This window comes from Mus musculus, chromosome 1 (assembly GCF_000001635.26).
Source record: "Mus musculus strain C57BL/6J chromosome 1, GRCm38.p6 C57BL/6J".
NCBI classification, from domain to species: Eukaryota; Metazoa; Chordata; class Mammalia; order Rodentia; family Muridae; genus Mus; species Mus musculus.
In genome coordinates this window covers 33,471,218-33,492,003 of record NC_000067.6, presented here as the reverse complement: position 1 = coordinate 33,492,003, position 20,786 = coordinate 33,471,218, and the positions used below count along the sequence as shown (strand labels likewise).

The following is a 20,786-nucleotide window of genomic DNA, read 5'->3' as shown; positions in this document are numbered from 1 at the left end:
CACTAACCTGCTAATAATAACCTAAGACATTGAGAAAAGGCCATTTCTGTCTTCATTACAGTGATCAACCATTGTCTTCAGTGCCCCAAATGCACCAGACAGAAGGAAGGGAGAGCCTAGAGCTGTCAGACGACACAGGAGCGAGTCATCTGCTCCACTCCACTCCTCCACAGTCTGTCCTTAAAAAAGATGGCACTTTTTAAAAAAATAAATCTCAGTCCCATAGGAGAGGTTATAGAATGAGAAAAGATTATTTTTTTTCATTATTTAAACAAGTAGAAGTGGAAATATATGAAATTTGCCAATTGTATAGATTGATACAGTATAGTCTGGCAAGTCCATAGTCCCTGCCTGTTATGTATAGAGCTATTATGTGCCACGTAGGTGTAAAAGACATAGAGTTTAACAAAATAGACAGACAAAGCTGTGTCTTGATGGCTTGGGTGTCTCTCCTTAGCCCAGTTTTAGTGTGTCCTGATGCTGACCCTCCATCTCTTCTGAGACTCTAGACAAAGTTCTCAGTCACAGCACAGCCTAAACCAAGTCCAGTATTATTCTTGCCATCCCTAGAGAGAGTGAGTGTATGACTGTGCTCCAGTTGTCTCCCCCTCCCCTCAGCAATCCCTCCCTCCCTCCCTCCCTCCCTCCCTCCCTCCCTCCCTCCCTCCCTCCCCTCAGTTCACTCACTCATGAGCCAGCCCCCCATCAGTAAGGCAGTCACTTCTACAGTCTTATCCCTAGTCCCCGATTTTGGGATCAAACCCAAGACCCTGTGCATGTTAGGTAAGCACTCTACCACTGACCTACATCTTCAGCATTAGGCTTTACTCCTTATGATAACTTTTGAGTGTTCTCATACTTATACTTTTAGTACTGAACCTATAGCTCAGGAATAGAGTCTTTGTCTGGCATGTCCATGGCCCTGGGATCGAACCCCAGCACTGAACAGAAGGAGACCCCAAACTGTAAAAGCATACCATATTAGCCAGCAGCAGCCCTGTATGTTCCTGTCTCTGGATGTGTCAAGAGACCACAGTGATTGACTTATATTCTGTGCACCTTACTCTGTAGACAAACTCTCCTCTCGCACTAATGCACACTTCCCAGAAAGTATATCTATTGTTAACGACACATGTCTGTACTTCAGTGATTCTGTGAGAAGAGTTACTAAGTGGTTTGAAAGTTAGCTTTTAAAGTGAGAATTGATATGAAACATAGATAATTTTACTATTTGTAGTCTAATTTGTGCCTGTGCCTCTGTGTGTGTTTCAGTTTATTAATGCACTACAGATAGAAACATACGAGTCTGTATTCAGGAGACAGTTTGCCATTCCCCAGCTGTCTTTTGGGCATGTTCGTGTTTGACCAACTTACTACTGACATTTTAATTTTACATTAAATCTCTACAAATGACTGAGAGATTTGTTACAGCATCCAGAGCACCTGTAATGTGAAATAATGGTTTCCTTTCAACATGAGTACGATGGTAAAACTGAAGGGAAAAAAAGGCATTTCTTCCTGTTTCATATCTTCTGTGTGTAGATAGTTTGAAAGAATAGCATAGCACCATAAATCAAGTGTCTTAATGAGGAACCACGCTGTTGCTGTGAGGAGCAAACAGATAACCTGAAGCCAGACAGTGAAATTTACATAGCTCTCCCCTGGTAGAGCCATCTCTTTGCTTTGCTGAGAACACAATCTGTCAGTAATTTGTTACGTGTGGTTACAAGGGCGAGCACGTTGTTTTGGGCTCTGATTCAGAACCTTCATCACGATCTGCAGGGTGGAGTAAGCTGTCCTGTAGCACACCCCCAGAAGGAGGGAGAAGCAGTTCTCTTCCATCCAGCATCCTTCCTCTGGTGTGTGCTAAGCTGCCCCTTTGTAGTGAATCCTGCTTGTGTGTCATTTACATAAGAGTGTGATACACTGCTCTCATTACACTGACACAACTCTGAGCATGTATTCTTTCTGTAAGAGGCATATTTGAATCCTGTAATTACATATTTATACCCATTGAGGTTAGTGAACTTTGTTACTCGGCCTTTTTGTCCCTGTCACTAGGAAGAACTGTAGTGTTATAATTTGTATGGTGTGCAAGGCAGGCTGAAGCTTACAGTGGCTTTATGCAAACACAGACGTACATGATATATGTCTTACTGCTATAAGACAGAATCTGTTTTCGTTTGCCTGATACTATGGAGTGAAGTGACCAGACAAATTAAAATAGGAATAGACTTGGGAGGAAGTGGACAGAAGCTACAGGTAAAACGTAGACAGGATGATGGTCACCTAGCAGAACCTGAGTATGTTTACTTTTGGGAAGTGTTTGTAAGTCACTATTGCTTTATCCCTGAGGAGAGATTCTCATTTGTGTGCTCTCATGGAAGAGCTGGCAGGGCAGTGGGCTTGGGTTCCTAGTCAGCCCACAGCCATAAAGCCAAACATCTCATCACTCTAGGGCATGTCCTGCCGAGTCCGACATTTGGTAGGGTAGGCCTATTTAGTGCGGTTTTTATTTTTAGTGCTTTAAGTTTATGATAAGTTTACTGAAATGACCCAGTCCATAGGCATCTGTGCTCAGAATCTTAGGAGTCAAGACAGCTTCCATCATGCACCAGGAGATTGTTGCCCACACCTGAGTGCGGATGGTGTCAAAGGTACAGTGTGAATTGTTGGCTTGGCGTTTATGAATGAGGGACCAGGATGGCCGTCCGAGCTGAGCTGTGGTACCGTAATGTTACTAAAGTAAAAGCAGATCTGGACAGTAAAGCAATATCCAAGGATTTCCTCGAGGAACTACTAGAACAGAGAGAATGAGGCCTTATCATAGAGCAGGGCACATCAAACAGTGTCAGCAAGTGAGCATTTACAGCCTAAGAATAAGTGCAGTCAGTAGATGTAAAGTTAGGGGAGTATTCCATGGGTTTGGAAAGATGAGCTGAAGTTCTATCCTTTGTCAGTTGCCTCACTGACTGCCAAGCCTGGGATCCCAACACCCTGATATTTGCTGGATCACTTTCACAGTGAGCCTTAGTGGAGAGCGAATGGCAACTCTGCCATAGTGTATGCCTTGTGCTTGCTTAGTGAGGTTGGAGCCCAGACCTGCCCTGTCCACTCAGGCTTTCAGTTTATTACCCATTGGCACAATTATTTTTAAGCTAAAAAGTCCCCCATTTTTTCTCTCTTCCTATGAAGTACTTTGAGTGTTATGCTTAGTAATTTCACAGAAAATTTGCTCAAGAACCCTTTGCCTCAGCCTCCTGGAATATGCATTTTATTTAAAGAAGCACAGAAATAAAGTGTAACCTTTTATAGGCATTTTATTCTGACTGTTAGATTCAGACCTCTCAAGATTTGCCCTTTGGAGGTGACTCATTAAATGTCTTCCACGGCTTCTCAGGACTTGGCAAGTATTACCTAGGTGCCATGGAGAAACACTTGATGTACTCTGTGAACCCCTTATAGCTTCTGATAACTTCGTCTTGAGAGCTTGCGAGCATACCGAGTAGTGAAAGCAAGACATAGTCCAAGATTCTCTTCCAGTTGTAGAAAGACTTTTATGGTCTGCTATTTGTCATGGTCTGATATTCATTTCAGAAACTTGGTTGGTGTTCTCATTGGTCTCGCCTAAGTTATTACTTTATGTGAGACATTTAATTTCCATTTCTTCTCTGTAAAGTTAGGCTTTACCTAATACTGTGTCAGTGAATATTCCTCTAATCAAACATATTATCAAAGATACATTATCTGTCTGTCTTTACTTGACCAATGGGTTATGGACATCAAAAAGGTTCAGAGGTTCAGTCCATTATCATCAAGGCAGGAACATGGCAGCATCTCGGCAGGTATGGTGCAGGAAGAGCTGAAAGTTCTACGTCTTCATCTGAAGGCTGCAAGTGGAAGACTGGGTTCCAGGCAGCTAGGATGAGGGTCTTAAAGCCCACACCCACAGTGACACACCTACTCCAACAAGGCCACACCTTCAATAGTGCTATTCCTTGGGCTAAGTATATTCAAACCATGACATGCAGTATTATGGAAAGAACTTGGGTTTTGGAATCAAAGTTTGCTTTTCAGGTTTGCTAATTCTTTAGTGTTTGTCTTGTGTTCCATTGCTTCTCCTCTTTGAACCACAGTGTCCTCTTGTGAACCGCCATGGGGACTGATGATCTGAACCAATCTTTTAAAAGCACCCAGCAGCATGCCTGGTGGCGCCTAAGTGCCTTTCAGTGAATGTTAAGTCCCTTTCCCCTTGTCTCATTCACTGAAAGTCCCATGCATCCCATAAGTGTGTTTTATGAATGCAGAGGCAGGCCTTCCAGGTAAGAGGCAGTTGTAGAGGGAAATCAGAGGGCAGCGTTAATCATTTGAAGAGGCATTTCATATGTAGTGAGTCAGGATGTAGTTATTGAAGGACAGCTTAAGAAGAGGAGGGTGTTCCCACCCAGTACAATCCCCAAAATCAAATTCAGGGGGGCAGACTGATTATTCTTTTCTGGAACAGATTAATCTCATCATTGCATGTAGACAGTTGGCTCTCACATCCTTAGACTCAGTGATTGAAGTATTCAGGAAAAAAAAAATCTTTTCATTGCTATCATTCCCTAACAATGATGGTGTAACAACTATTCTATAACATTTAGACTGTATTACTTGTTATAAATAACTGGTGATCATTTAAAGTAGGTAAGAGGCTTAACAAGTTGGATACAAATATTACACAGTTTGTAAGTTATTGGACACTGGTGTGTAGATTCTCATATCCCTGAGATTGCTGGGAAGCATCCCTGTTAGACACCAGAGACTGGGGGATGATTCTAACCTTCACTGTCTCCTCCCTGAGAAAGTTTGTATTGTTATTGTTATTTAAGATGTTTGTTTAGTAAACTTCAGAGACCAGGGGCATGGCAGTAACAGAAAAACCCTGTGTGTGTGTGTGTGTGTGTGTGTGTGTATGTGTGAGAGAGAGAGAGAGAGAGAGAGAGAGAGAGAGAGAGAGAGAGAGAGAGAGATGAAAGACCCATGGCAGTAACAGAAAAACCCTGTCTGTGTGTGTGTGTGTGTGTGTGTGTGTGTGTGTGAGAGAGAGAGAGAGAGAGAGAGAGAGAGAGAGAGAGAGAGAGATGAAAGACCCATGGCAGTAACAGAAAAACCCTGTGTGTGTGTGTGTGTGTGTGTATGTGAGAGAGAGAGAGAGAGAGAGAGAGAGAGAGAGAGAGAGATATGAAAGACCCATGGCAGTAACAGAAAAACCCTGTCTGTGTGTGTGTGTGTGTGTGTGTGTGAGAGAGAGAGAGAGAGAGAGAGAGAGAGAGAGAGAGAGAGAGAGAGATGAAAGACCCAGGAGATACACAGATTGTTGGGGGGCAGCTCTGACAGTGTCTTCAGGATCCAAGGAGGAGATGTGGGATCAGCAACTAGTGTAAAGTAGGCACACATGCGTAAACACACGTGGTGGATGAAGCAAAGCTCCAACAACTTTATTGTTTCTCTTAGTCCTTGTATACCTTAATCAAATACCCCATGCAGGAAGAAAACACAGTCTAATCACCACCACCACCACCTCTTATTCTTTCTTCTTCTTCTTCTTCTTCTTCTTCTTCTTCTTCTTCTTCTTCTTCTTCTTCTTCTTCTTCTTCTTCTTCTTCTTCTTCTTCTTCTTCCTCCTCCTCCTCCTCCTCCTCCTCCTCCTCCTCCTTCTCCTCCTTCCTCCTCCTTCCTCCTCCTCCCTCCTCCTCCCTCCTTCTCCCTCCTTCTTCCTCCTTCTTCCTCCTTCTTCCTCCTTCTTCCTCCTTCTTCCTCCTCCTCCTCCTTCTTCTTCTTCTTCTTCTTCTTCTTCTCTTTTCTTTTCTTTCTTTTTTTTTTTTTTTGGTTTTTCGAGACAGAGTTTCTCTTTATAGCCCTGGCTGTCCTGGAACTCACTTTGTAGACCAGGCTGGCCTCAGAAATCCGCCTGACTCTGCCTTCTTAATCATGAGTTTCAATTACATATAATGGTTACAAATCTCATATTTTTAAAAACAAGTTATTCTAAGTCCCACATCTGAACACTCAGTTTCTCCTGTGGTTTCTTTCCATAATGCATCTATATCCGAAGGTAGGAGCTTGTCTATTACAGAGTAGCAGAATCTGAGTAAGCCAGATCTTTTCAACAGCCGGTTTCTCTTGTCCTGGGAGGTTTGCGGTTACAAGAAAGGAGATAGATATCATGTTATTTTAATTTCACACAATTCTTATTCTCCCAACACAGTTAACCATCTACCTGCCCTTATCCTGTTTTCATAGTAAAGCACATATATGGTCACCTGGAGCACTTCAGGTCAGAGATGCTTTGCTTTTCTTGAGACAACAGAAACAGAAGGATCTGCTCAGGCCGCTGGCTGCGCAGCAGTAAGTCCTCAAGGAGCCCCAACGCTCGTCAGCAAATTCATAAAACCAGGAAAATCAGATTCCCAGTAGACACAGAAGCTCAATCTTTATAGTGGACACCGACACCCAGTTACTACCTTTGGTCATTAGCCTGTCCCCTGTAGGTGAAACTTCAAGAGCCCTTTGTAACCAGGCTTGCCTGGTTCTTGTTCTCTGACCTTAGCAGGCCTTTTACTCGGTAACTAAGAATGTGCTTTTTATCATTGTGTTGTGCCCTAGGATTTCTGCTACAAAACAACTGGAAAAATACCCTGACCTGATTTAATTAATTGTACATAAAAAGCATCTAGACCCCATCTTTTTATCTTTTTAACTAAACATACTTTTACCTTTTTTATAGAAATCGTCAGCTAAATTATTAATCTATCCGAGTGGCATTGATTTTTGAGAAATCACTACTATTGGTATGCATTGTGATTGCTTTACCCAGTGGGGAATTGGAAACCTCCCAAGGATATTCATGCAGTACAAAACCCAGGGTGACTGAGTCAACAAGAACTAGCAGCAGTAAGGGGTCTTCAGCAAACAGGACCCTCCCTCGGGGTTTTCCCTCTCTGGGATACACTTATCTTGGCTTCACTGGACGGTGAGCTGTTTTCCTCAGGCTCCAATACTGGCTGCAGATCCTCCACTGCATGGCTACTGCCAATGGAGCATGTGTGTCTCCGAACCCCGAATCACCTTGTTGTTTGATCCTAGCTGGTATCGCTGATGCTGTTACTACTGTATTGAGTGATGTACTCTCTCTGTCTCTCTATCTCTTCAGTTTGATAAAGGTTACTCTTACAATATCCGGCATAGCTTCGGAAAGGAAGGCAAGAGGACAGACTATACGCCTTTCAGTTGCATGAAGATTATCCTGACCAACCCACCAGGCCAAGGGGATTATCATGGTAAGTGCTTGTGATGGATGCTGGTGAGTGCTGTTTGCATTAGTGAAGGACCTAGCTTGTCTGTGTCTAGTTGGAGCCCCATTACTCTGACAGTAGTTTGTCTTATTGCTGAGCTCACTCAGCTTGTGCTTGGCTTCTGCTGGAGTAGGTTTCCTTTCCTCCTCTGTTCTTGTCTTGTGTTCTGCAAGGAGCTTGGGATAGAGGTGTTTTAAAGCTGTGAGAGGTGTGGAAGCCCTAGTTTCACAATAACACATTTTGTTGATGTTCAAAAGGCCTTGTGCTGAGGCACAGTGTATTGTTTGTCTTACTACTGTCATCTGAGTAACAGATTAAGTAAGCAGTTTAACAAAGCCCCGGTGTCAAGGGTGTATGCCAGTTTGCCTAAGTTGTGTACACACACACACACACACACACACACACACACACGTTTTTCAGTTCAAAAACGTATTTTCTAAAATAATTCAACCAGCACATCTTTAAAAGCTTCCCATTTTGTCTGGTATGTCAGGGAATGATTAATAGTTTATATTAGTAACCTTTCTAGATTGCCAAAGCTTGCTGTAACCAGATGTCAGTATTTTGTTTTGTTTTAGAATCTTAAATGAAACCACCATGAAAAGAACATACCGTTAAGCTGTTAAAAATTGGGCAATCATAAACAATATTTTTAGAATTTCCCTCCCCTCCCCTCCCCTCCCCTCCCCTCCCCTCCGTTTCTGTTTGCTTGATAGGTGAATCAAGTTGCTATAAATAGATGTGGCATGGTATGTGGTCTGTTTTCGAGTGGGTTCCATGACTGCTGCTTGTAATATTTGTCCTGTTTCTCTGGATGGCATATTTTATAGATATGTTATGTGCATTTGAGTATAATGCAGTTTAATCTGAAGCTTCATTGTTGGTTTTTGGGCTAGGTGATCTATTTAGAGATGAAAGTGGGGGAATCAGAATTATTTTATTATGGCCTATATGTCCTTTTGTGTTTATCAATGTTTGTTTTAAGAAATTGGGAGCCTCAACATTTGGTGCACATATATTCACAGCTGTATCTTGTTAATATGCGGTGACTTCATCTCTTTTGACTACTTCTGGCCTTGAAACCAGAGGAGCAGAGTTAGCTGGTTTTCCATTTCTGTTTGCTTGATAGATGTTTTCCATCATGGGCGTCACCATATGTATACTAGTAAGAGGTGCATCTCGGAGGCATCAGGCAGGAAACCAGTTCTTAATTTCTATAGTGTTTTGAATCTGTAGCTCTTAAAACTGCTTAGGACTTGTGTCTGTCCGCTGACTCCAACACCTGTTCTTGCAAGCTGCCCTTCATTCTCTAGCATATGAATCACAGTGTTCTAAGCCTGGTCTCTTCATCAGCAACCCTGCTATTTTACGTCTACTGCCTGCTTGGCATCTTCACATTGAGCCTCTCCAGTGCTTTGCAGGTTTTCTCTCCTTGAAATAGGCTTGAGATGCTCTTCCCCAAGAATGTCAGGTTGCAGGAGACTGGGCAAGGACTCTGTTCAGATGGCGTTCTCTGGGGAACAGAATGTTCTAATGGAACTACTTTTCCTGTCCCTCTATAGAAGCCTGGTTTACGTATCCATTTATATTATCTATATGGTAAACACTGTGAGATGATAGATTTTCTGGATGTAAAACTCAGAGAAGTATTAAGCTGTCCTAATGTCATCTCTTGAGCTACTCTGAGATGTGTTTATGCTGAAACTTCAATCACAGATCAGCCAGTTGGCTCTGCCCAGGGCACTGGCTGTGATGGAGTTCTGCTCAGGAGTTTCATCTTCTGTCAGTTGCGAATCTCTGCACTTACCTCAAATAGACCTTGAGACCCTGTTTCTTTGTTACTGATTTTTTTTTTCAGGGAAATAGGGTATTTTTTCTTTATTTAGGATAGAGAAGTGACATCTGACCTCAGTATATGCTCAGTCAGAAACTGGACATGTGTCCTCTTTTGTTTTCTTATTAATAAAATTATCAGCCACCTACATTGCTTCGACTTCATCACCTAATGCTGCTTAGAATAGTTGAAGAACCAGTTATGAATCTATGTAAGTCTAACTGTATTCTGGCCTATCGTCTCTTACAGCTGTATCATTCTGCACTTTTGTTTGTTTGTTTGAGTTCCTTCTTTTTATTAACTCATGCACAACTACTTGTTTTCTGGTTTGTTGAAACAGTAAGTCAGACAACACTTGCCACAGTAATGCCTGTCAAAGTGGCTTCTTATGAAAACTCCAGCACCACATTCATCAGAAGGACACTCTCGACGAAGTAGGCAAATTTTGCCATTTTCATCCACCTTATAGTATTTCAGCACATCCAACTTAACCTTCTTCCTCTTATGCTTGTTCTTCTTGGGAGTGGTGTAAGACTTCTTCCTTCTCTTAGCACCACCACGAAGTCTCAACACCAGATGAAGGGTGGACTCCTTTTGAATGTTGTACTCGGACAAAGTCCGGCCATCTTCCAGCGGAGGTCAGCCTCTGCTGATCAGGAGGAATGTCCTGGGTCTTGGCCTTTACATTTTCTTTAGTGTCCGAGGGTTCAACCTCTAGCGTGATGGTCTTCCCAAAGATCTGCACTGTAGATCACCACCTATGCCATCTCCACCCACGAAGCATCAGAAAGATCACTCTACTCTTTTAACACTGTTGTTAGCTGTGGGTGTGTTCACCTGTCTTTTATTATCTTGTTTGTTCAGCCCGAAGATCATTCTCTTTGAAGTGAAGAGTAGGAACAGGGAATGTTATCTGTAAAAGTGACACCAGCCTGGCTAAGTACTGGCTTACTTCCTCTGAGTTCTGAGTGAGCATATTGGGAAAAGAACCTTCCTTGAGTTTCCTTCAGTTTCCTCCTGGCGTTGTCTTTCAGGACTCTTGCGTGGGTCAGTTCACCTTGTCAAGTATAATTTGGGTGACACTGTTCAGTCTCTCTCTCTCTCTCTCTCTCTCTCTCTCTCTAATACACCTTAATTCTTCTTTAATTATTGTAAATTAATTATTATTAATTAATGGAAACAACCAATAATTACCATTGCTTCTTTCTCATTGGGTTTTTTTTTCTATATTTCAAACCCAGATGCTGCAAAAATAGGCTCTTTTTAAAAATCCAGTAAGATATTTGTATTCTTTGAGAATTTCATACATGTATTCCCACTCTTTGATCATATTCATCCTCACCACTCCCCTAACTCCTCCCAGACCCACCCCTCCTCACCTCACCACTTCATCTCTCTGGTTTTTAATTTAAATAACTTACTGTGTTCCATTTGTATCCAGTCAGCCTTGTGGAATGCCAGAGTCTTTACTATGTATCATATGTTTTCTCAAAATGTTTCCTGTACTAAAGTGTATTTGTTTAAATCTGAATAAAGGAAATGCTATAAATTTGCAGTTTTCATAGTCTTAGAGATCTGCAGGGTTACAATGGAGGCTTGATTTATACTCAAGCTCTTCCAGAAATGAATTTTTCCTTCCTGGCCCTTTTCCATTGCGTTTTCACCCCCAATTCCCACTGATTTCATATAAAATGTGCCATTGCTCCCAGTTAGCTTGTCTGTGTATTATGCTGTGCTTAAACAGTCTCTGTCTTTCTTCTAGTGGCCCATTCTTTTATTTTGCTCATGAAATAGTGATAATGCAAATACACAATGTGTAGTGTTTCTTTCTAACAGTGCCTGATTGTCCACGTTGTTCACCGCTCTGATTCCTCTGAGTTTTGGATATTTCTATTATCTATAATACTCCTTTTCTGTACCTTTATGCAAAATTTTCAGACTGCATCATGAGAGTATGCAAATTTTAGGTAAACTGTTACAGCTACTTGGTGATTTTGTGTTCTGGTAAGAGAGCAACAAGATTAAAACTGTTTCCCTCTTCCTAGTGAGTGGCCGTGTGAGCCTGAGAGTGCAGCACTGTTTTACATAACTCTTGAGCCTGCAGCATCCTGACAACACAGCAGCTAAATCCCCATTTAGATAGAGAGGAAAGTGGTTGCACCTACGGGCAATTGACTTTTTATTAATAAGCTGTTAGACAGTTAAGGGCCCTTCGGCAGCCACTCAAGCGTGGTGCTGTGCTGAATCCTGGTAAATAACCTGGTTGTCCTGCGGCTTGTGTTCTGTTGTCAGGGTGCCCCTTCCGTCACAGTGATGCAGAGCTGCTGAAGCAGAAGATGCAGTCCTACAAGATCCCTGCCTCGGGGATCAGCCAGGTAGGTCCACTTCTGCTTAGGGTCCTCCATGATTGGGCAGCTGCTGTCCTCTCAGATTTGTTTATAGGAGTGATGCTGTGTAATGAGTGCATCAGGACTCACACCACACTCCTGTCTTCTGGGTGAACGGGGCCACAGCCGTGACTTTTCTGGTTCCTATTCCTTGGAAATCCCAGGTCTTCCGTCTGCTATGCTGCAGTTTTGTTTCTCCAGGCGGTAAAGGAGCACAGCAATCCCACCCCACAGCTTGTTTGTTTCTTTGCTTTTCTATCAGCTGAGGGCCTCGTTAAAAACATAAATATATGTTTAATGTATTGAGGTTTAATGTAGTGATGCTAAAAATTCTTGATAGAGTCTTTCATTTTGGAAGGCTGTTTTCCATGGAAATAAGATGCTGTGCAGTCCATCCAGGAGTGTTCTGGTAGGCAGCAGTGGTTGCTTGGTTTAATCCGTATGTCTGATGGCAGCTAATTTAAAAACAAAACAAAACAAAACAACTTTGTTTTGTTAAGAATTTAAGTAACAAATGCACAAACTGTAAACAAAATATTCAAGCGATTACATCTTTTAGTAAGTCTGTTTTTTAAAAGGTACCATGACGCTGTTAGGACCATTGTCTACAATTCAGTCTGGACTTGCTTTGGATTCTGTGAGCTGAAGGAGCCTCTCTTTCCTGGCCCCAGAATAGTCATGGTCCATTCTTAGACAGTTATTTTTTTATTTGAAAAACATCAATGTACAAGAAAGCACTACTGTCCAAAATTTAGACGAGTCTAGTTAATTCAGCTTGCTTGTTCAGTTCTGACCCACTTATTCTAGGCAAGGAGAAAGTCTATATGCAGTCTGGAGTCTAGGTAGTATTTTCTGAAAGAACTGATCGTGGAGTCAGGAACTGGAAGCAGGAATGCATGAATAAAAGACAGGACTGTGTAGGGTCATTGGTATTCAAGCTAGTGATGATGATGGATCCAGTACTGCCAGGGGCTAGCCTCAGATGTTCTTTCTTGTTGGTTCTTCTTGAGGCAGGGGAGGAGGAAGAGGAGAAGGTCAGCAGGGGTAAGACTTGGTCTTAGGAGATATTTAGGGTTGCTGTATACTAATAAAACATTTACCTGCCTTAAATCTAAGTCACTTGGCTTCAGTAGCTGACCTGTCTTCTGAGTTCCTTTGAGGTGAGAAACTGTTTAGCACCTTGTCATAAAACAGCAGGAGATTAAGTAAAGTAGTCCTTGCTCTATCTACCCGGGAACTGTGGGGCTCTAACTTCCAGCCTGTTAGTTGAAGTCCCAGGAAGAAAAAAAGAACTCTTTGAAAAGTGATTTTCTAAGTTGTAAAAAGTTTCCTATAAAAGTTCTCTAAGAAAAAGGGGGATAGCCAGGCAGTGGTGGCGCACGCCTTTAATCCCAGCACTCGGGAGGCAGAGGCAGGTGGATTTCTGAGTTCGAGGCCAGCCTGGTCTACAGAGTTTGTTCCAGGAAAGCCAGGGTTATACAGAGAAACCCTGTCTTGAGAAACCAAAAAAAAAAAAAAAAAAAAAAAGGGTGGGGGAGGGGGATAAGGGTATATCTAAATAAAAGGGGAAATAATCAGTAAAGGGGATCTGGGCTAAGAAAATCAGGACAAGAAAAAAATTCTTTGTCCTCAGCACAGATGTATATCTCTCAGAATACATGATCACATGGTAAAAAGTTCATCACAGGTTTACACATAAATTCAAGTCAAAATTGAATAAGGAGTTTACAACAGAGAATGTTTACATGCATATCCATTAGGAGTAATTATCTGGCTAAACATTTATCATTTGTCCCAAGCTTAACAGGTTCATGGAGAGTTGAAAACTCTTTGTGGCCAAGGTATTAGTGAAGGTTTGTATAGATAAACCTAGTCAATATTTTATCTTCTGTCCTAGCACCTATAGTATATCATTAGTTCCCTTTTTATGACCTTTGGTTAGTGGTTTTGCAACCTCTTGGAATTTGCTCTGAATAGTAGATGCCTGCCTGCTTGTATGACACTAAAGACTAGCAGCATTCTCATTGCAATTTTGATTATCTGAGAGAAACTAATAGCAGTCTCACTATAAAAGAATATAATAATTACTAATATAATTTTAGGAATTCTTATAGGATCATCATTAAGGATTCAGAAATCAGCAATTTGTCTATATAGCATCACTACAAGACAGTATGTTTTTGTTGTTCTGCAGAGATCTGCTCAAACAGGTGGGCTAGTGACTACTAATTATTATGTAAATTTAATAACAGGAAAAGCATATTAATAGCAGGAATCTTTCCTAAAATGAATTTTTCCTGGACCTTGCCTACTGGGGTAAATTTGTCATAGATTTTAATCCAAGGTGGACCCATCTCAGGAAGATCTCCTGCTAGTTTTTAGCTTCTCCTATGATGGCTCCTGACACAGTATATAAGCAAATATGGGCATCTTAGAAGAACTAGTTAGTTTGGGAGTTGAGTTTTATATGTAAGCAAATTAGAACAGCAGAGAGAAGTGGTTTTAAAGCTAATTAGAGAAGCCACGGCAATAGTTCCTAGTTATAGTTATAAGATTGGGAAGACTATTAGGAAGCCGAGGAGTCTGGATGTGATGATCCATAACTAGTAAGCTGCTGGTGGTAAGCTGAAGTCAGCTCTTCTGAGGCTGGGGAAAATCCAGGCAGAATCCTGGCTACTGCTGTCAAGATAAGAGGGAATGGGACTAAGAAATTCAGAACAGAAATAGGAGCAGAGGGAATGTCAGGGTTCTGTAATATAACAGAACTTACAGAATGAATCTGTATATATAGGAGGATTTGTTAGAGCCACTTACAAGCTATGGTATAGCAAATCCAACAATGGCTGGCTATGAACAGAAATTCCAAGAAGTAAGTAGTTGCTCTGTTCATGAGGCTAGATGTCTCATGTGGTCTTCAGCATAGACTAGAATCCTGAAGAAGTAGGTTCTAATGCCATTGAAGGAATGGGCTTGCTAGTAGGTGAGAACAAGCCCAGAGCACAAGCTTCCTTCTTCCTTGACCTTATGTAGGCTTCCAGCAGGAGGTGTGGCTCAGATTAGTGGTGGGGATTCTCAGCTCAGAAAATCTGGATTAAGGGTGTGTCTTCCCAGTAGTCTAGCAAGACTGTCCTTTCAGAGAATCCACTGAATAGATGACTCAGACAAATGCCTACTCCCACAGCCAAAGAGTAGATGGATCTTGGGAACTCTTACGGAAGAAAGATTCGGAGGAAGGGTTGTTCTCCCAGAGGGGATAGGAACTCCACAGGAAGACCAACAGAGTCAACTAACCTAGGCCTCCCTGCACAAATGTAGCAGCATGTGCAGCTTGGTTTTCATGTAAGTTCCGAGCAACTGCAGCGGGGGCTATTCCAAAAGCTGTTGCCTGGACATGGGACATGTTCTTCTAGCTGGGCTGGCCACCTTGTCTGGTCTGGCCTCAGTGGGATGAATGCACCGAGCCTCCAAGAGACTTGATATGCCAGGGTAGGGAGAGAGAGAGAAGGATTGTGGGAGAGGGTGACCGGGATGGGGGACAGTGAGCAGGACTTAAAGAAGTGGGGAAAAAAAAAAGTGTGTTGGTGTGTCTTCCTATCTCAACTGGATTAGAACATCTTCCTGTTTCAAATTAAGCAAAATCTCCTCACAGCTGTGCCCTCCATTGTTGGGTTTTAGTTAATTGTAGATGTAGTCAAGTTGGCCATCACAGGAAGGAAATATATCTGCAGAAAAGGTTAGTTTTACAAAATATCTTGTAGAGAAGAGCTTTTAAAAGATGATTGAGTTCTACTTTTGTAAAGTAGTAGCTGTATTGTTGAATGGGTTATTCATTGTTGGTGTTGGTCTAAGGGTCCATAGAATGGTGGGAACGGAAAGCAAAAACTTACTTCTTTAAAAGATAATGAATAAAGGTGACCGTGGGTGACGCAGGAAAACTGCCTGAGTGATGCCCAGGAAACCACAAGCATGGGGCTGAGGGAGGATTCCATCAGGATAGAAATGCTGAAGGGAACTCAAGCCAGAATGAAGATGGAACTGAAAAGCCCAACAATCCAACTAGAAAGTTCAAAGGCTCTAGGCCAAACAATCAAGGCGTATGAAAAAAGTTTCAACATAGGAACGGGCACAGAGGCAGTATGAGACAGCATAACAAAAAACAAGCCCTAGAACTTTAGGTGGAGATGAGGGAGAAGAATCCTAAGTTCTTCAACAAGATCATCGAAGAAAACTTTCCCAAACTAAAGAAAGACACCCCCACCCAGATACAAGAAACTCTGAAGAACACCAAATGTGGAAGAATGAAATTAGACCCATATCTATCACGTCCTTCAAAAACTAACTCCAGATAGATCAAAGACCTAATTAATATATTCCATATTAATAATTACATATTAATTAATACATGCATATTATATATACTATATATAAATATAGTATTATCACAGATGGTTTCTTTTTTCATTAAAATAAGATTGTTTTCATATACAGTTAGTCATTATAAGTTGTAAAACTCACAAATTGGTTGCATTCACAAGATTTTTCAATCACCACCTTGTCAAGTTTCCAATCTGTACATCACCTCAGAAGATAACCAGTGTTTATTAGTCTCCAGCGCTTGGCAAGCAGCAGTCCACTGTCTTCCACGATGCTCTCTCCTAATCTTCTCGCCAACTTTCCTCAGCGTCCTGTCCGAGATCCCTGGACATTAGTCACAAAGTCTTAACTTAGTGTCCTTTTTTTTTTAAATTTATTTTTAGTTTTTTAAGTTTCTACTGGTAGAGGAAGTGTCTGTTCATGTATTTTGCTCACTTTTCTGTTGGTTTGTTGTTTTCTTGATGAATGTAATAATTCTTTTTGTAGATAAGGCCCTTGTCAGATATATGACTTAAAACTGCTTCCCCTTACTGTAGACTATTAATTTCTTGATAATGTAATTTGATGGAAGCAGATTTTAATGTGGGTGGAGTCCACTGTGTATTCTTTTGTATCTCATGTCTCTGATGTTGTATCTAAAAGTCCATTTGCCAGCATTAAGATCATGAAGATTGACACTGCGATTTTCCTGTATCTGCTTTATAGTTTTGAGTCTTTAATCTGTTTTGAGTTAGGTTTTGTGTACAGTGTGATGTTGAGTCTCTTTGCATTTTGTATGTTAATGTTCAGTTTTCCAAACACCAGTCATTTTAAAAGGTAGCTTGCTAGTTGGGGGATGTAGCTTAGGGATGAGACCTCCAAAATAGTGCAGAGTAAGTTGAATGTAGGTGTATAAGGTGTTTTCTGAACTATTAGTTCCATTGTTTTGGTCTGTATGTCTGTCTTGATACCAGTACTACAGTTTAGATATCACAGCTTTGTACTGGGTTTTGAACCCAGAAGTGTGAATTCTCCAATTCTGTTCTTCCTTTTCAATACTGACTCGGCTATTCTGAGCCTGTTGTAATCTCCTATCCATTTCTGGATCAGCTCTAGAACTTCAATGGGTAATACTTAGTGTGCTTGGGTCGTACTGATGTCTGAGCATTGCATGCAAGTTCCTAACAAAGGACATCTTTTCTTTATTGGCCAGTCACTCACACAGGACATCTTTCTTTTACTCAGCCAGTCCCTAACATGGGGCAACTCTCCTTTACTCAGCCCCTTCAGTTCCCTCCTTGTGTTCCACATTCCTCGGCATAAGCGTTTCTTCTTTCTCTGGCCATTCATGACTAGCTTTAGAAAGACTTTTTTATTCATGTATCTTCCAGCATCGGTAGGTTAGTTTATCATAGTAGGTTTTGATGGATTCTGTAACAGCAGGTCTTCTGAGACTGGATGCAGCATTATCTCCTTTGCATCTGGATGCCTTGCATTTCCTGTGTAGTTGCCTTCAGGATTGTAAGTAAATCCCTCCCACTCCTGGCTTAAGTAGGAGTTTTTGTTTGAACCTCCTGAGACAGTGGGCATGCCAGGTGCCTTGTAGTATCTGTTGAGGCGGGTCACAGACTTTTGGTTTTCTTCACTTTAGCAAGGCGCTGTATTATGTCAGTTGACTTTCGTACTTCAGACCACTTAGTGTCAGTCCAGTAGCCATTGTCAGGGCGTCTATCCTTTAACTGTGCTGCTGGATTTGATTGGTGAGTGTTTTGGTTCTGTTTATACCAGACAGGCACTCTGCCACTGAATTGTAAACGCAGTCCAGACTTGCTAGTATTTTATTGGGGTTGATGTATGTATATATGTATATATTTATTCATAAGGGATCCCCATCCATTGTTTTCTCATGTTTAAAGTTTTAATTACTTTGCTGGGAGGTTTTGAAATTTTGATTTGATATTTTGCTTGTTATAGTTTTGTCTGATCTCTTGGGTCAATTTTGACAGCTTATATTTCTAATAATTTGTCTACTTTTTGTTTGTTACATGATTTTCTTGGTTTCTTTTAACTCTTTGAACATACTTATGGCATACTGTGTTGTTCGTGGCTACAGTGTATTCCACCTGTGAGTAGGTCACACTTTCTTATTTCTTTGGATGTTTTATACTGTTCTTTAGGAAAGGAGAGAATCTGAACATGCAGGTTTCTATCTATAGAAGTCCAGGTCTTTATGTGTGACCCATGTTTATAGCCTCGTGTAGCAGATGGTTCTCTGCGTACTACAGTTGTAGTATGGTGACTGACTGGAGTGGGCTGACCAGATATTGAATTGATTTCTCCAACTTGGGGCATATCAAGAGGCAGTGTGTTAGGAAAGCCGCTCTGGAAAGGCTTGGGTGTATTGACTCATTTATCAGTATAACTGCCACTCATCAGACCAACAGCGGATGGTGCTGTACCTGCTGTGTGGAGCTGGCTGGAGTTGGATCTCAAGCCACTGGAGTCAGTTCTAATGTAACACTGTTGGTGTTAAACACACCATATGAAGATTCATATAGAAAAGCATTGTAAAGTAGCTTTGTCATATTTTAGATTAATTCCATGCTAGAAATGATAATATTTTTGACATATTTATTTTAAAGTACTAAAAGTATGTTGTCTGTTCCATTTGAGCTTTTTACGTGTGACCATAGAAAAGTTAAAATACCAGCCATGCCCTGGGCTATACCTTGGTAGGAGAGCCCTGCTCTCGATGGTGATCTCTGAGCTTTGAGTACTCGAGACTTTTCATTATCAGAGTGATTAGGTTCTGTCTTCACATTGTACCTTAGTACAACTACTCATTTGGTAGAAATCATACTATTTATGAATATCTTTAGTTTCTTTTCCATTTTAGTGTTTTTCAATAGAGAAGGAATATTTGTTTTGGAATTTTGATTCAGTATAATCATTAATAATTATGATACAATTATGTAAATATTATAATATTATAATATTATTCACTAAAGTGGATCTGATTAGTGCTTTCAAGAAACTTAAGTAGTGGTATTAAAGCCATTGAATGTGGAAAAGTATATGTTCTTTGTACTTTTTGGGAGGCTAGTGGACCTGCTTTTCACAGTCCAAAAACTTTCAGGCAATTACTGACCCTATTAAATCTAAACTGGTAAGTGCCTTTTAATGAAGAGATCCTTTTAAATGGACAGTTTAAAAGGCTTCAAAATAACTATGGCAGGGTTTCATGGCAGAGCTGATAAGCGCTCCTATAAAATCTCATGGCTCCTTATTTATGTGTGTATAAATCTGAGCTACCGAAGACCATTGTCATGTTGTCAGATAAGGAGCACCCACTATGGGTGATGGTGTCCAGTCTCCATCACTGAGGGCACAGTGTCTGCTGTGGTGCCAGGGCTACTTCTGACTGGACAGCAGCACTGGGTACTGTCGTTAGTGGTGGAGTTGAGAGTGTGTCATTAGTCAGTCGCAGAACTGCAGTAGAGATGTGATAGCCAGGATTATATGTTTAGTTTTGTGACAAAATCATCAAATATTTAATTCAAGTATTAAAATACTTTTTCCCTTTTAGAGGCCACAGATAGTTATTTATTTAAAAAATACTATTCAAGATAAATAGTTCAAGGAAAAGTCACACATGAAGTTGAATAACATTTGCCTTGGTTGATGAAAACATTCTCTATTTTTTTTAAAAATAGAAAGTGTATTTTAAAAAATAGCATTTTTATAGTTATGTATTTTCTATAGATTTTTCTATGTCAGAAATTTTGATATAGATAGAATAGTATTTATAGGTACTGATACAGATAGATACAGATAGAGTGGTATTTGGTACTGTTACATAAATCCAACGTGTCCACTGTAGCCATAAAACTGCTTTTCTTATTTGTTCTTGTGGCCATTTTTATAGAGCATTTTGTCAAAGTCCCCATCTGTTTTGTAGAAACAGGCTTTAATAGAAAATTAACTAACTGTATTTGTAAGTCAATACTTGACACTCTTAATTTTCTCAGCTCTGACCCACTTCAGAGCCATGGTGTGCAGTTCCTGTTAGAGAATTAATTCTGTCTGTCTGTCTGTCTATCTATCTATCTATCTATCTATCTATCTATCTATCTATCTATCTATCTATCTATCTAAAGTGTTTATATGTTATACGTAATGCATATATACATGCGTATAATGCATATGCACCTTGAATTCCTTTATCCTTGGAAAGCTATTCAGTGGCCGGCTTTAAGTGTGGCTTCTCTTTCTATTATACTAGCATTTCCATTAGATACAACTCATCCTTTTATAAGATCTTTAAAAATACTCACGAATCAGTATAAGTGTCTTCCACCTGCCTATAAAGCTCATAGGGCATAGCAGTTCTGAACTATCTTGCTTTTTCATCAGGACAAACAAGAATGTATCCAAAGCAGAGCAGGAATTTGGGACTACATGCTGGAGCTGAGGGTCACACTAGCACCTGCTGTGCCTCTAAGTAGGCGTGTCACCTGAGTCCTCAGTTGCCTTTCCTCCAGTTCCTAGTTCATTTAGTTGATGATGTTTCCTAAACACAACACACTGACATTAATCTGCACGGAGAAATTCAGTACCTGAGACAACATTTTAATTGCTTTGTAAGAATCATTTGGTACCTGTTTTGCTGAATGAAGAATGATAAATGCTCTGATAAAGACCAGTGTAATCAAGGTGTCACAGATCCGAAGGAGAGCGGGAGAGAGTCTGCCACGTGGGGATGGTATTCAAATCAGTGGCAGGAAGTGAGGACACAGAACAAGAAAACCACATTCACCCAATGTTAATGAACAGCCATTTGGCTGGCACAGTGACTCAGCAGGTAAAGATACTTGC

The 20,786-nt window shown here is 40.9% G+C and overlaps 1 protein-coding gene and 1 pseudogene across 2 annotated transcripts in view; one reads left to right on the top strand and one right to left on the bottom strand.

The window, feature by feature from the left end:
• Positions 1-20,786, top strand: part of Prim2 (DNA primase, p58 subunit) — a 216,001-nt gene that overhangs the window by 177,805 nt on the left and 17,410 nt on the right. For both annotated transcript variants that reach the window (NM_008922.2, XM_011238455.2), the window contains 2 exons: positions 7,196-7,322; positions 11,464-11,546. In NM_008922.2, the coding sequence (NP_032948.1) occupies positions 7,196-7,322; positions 11,464-11,546 (210 nt within the window). The remainder of the gene's footprint in view (positions 1-7,195; positions 7,323-11,463; positions 11,547-20,786) is intronic.
• On the bottom strand, positions 9,390-10,602 carry Gm29228 (annotated as a pseudogene).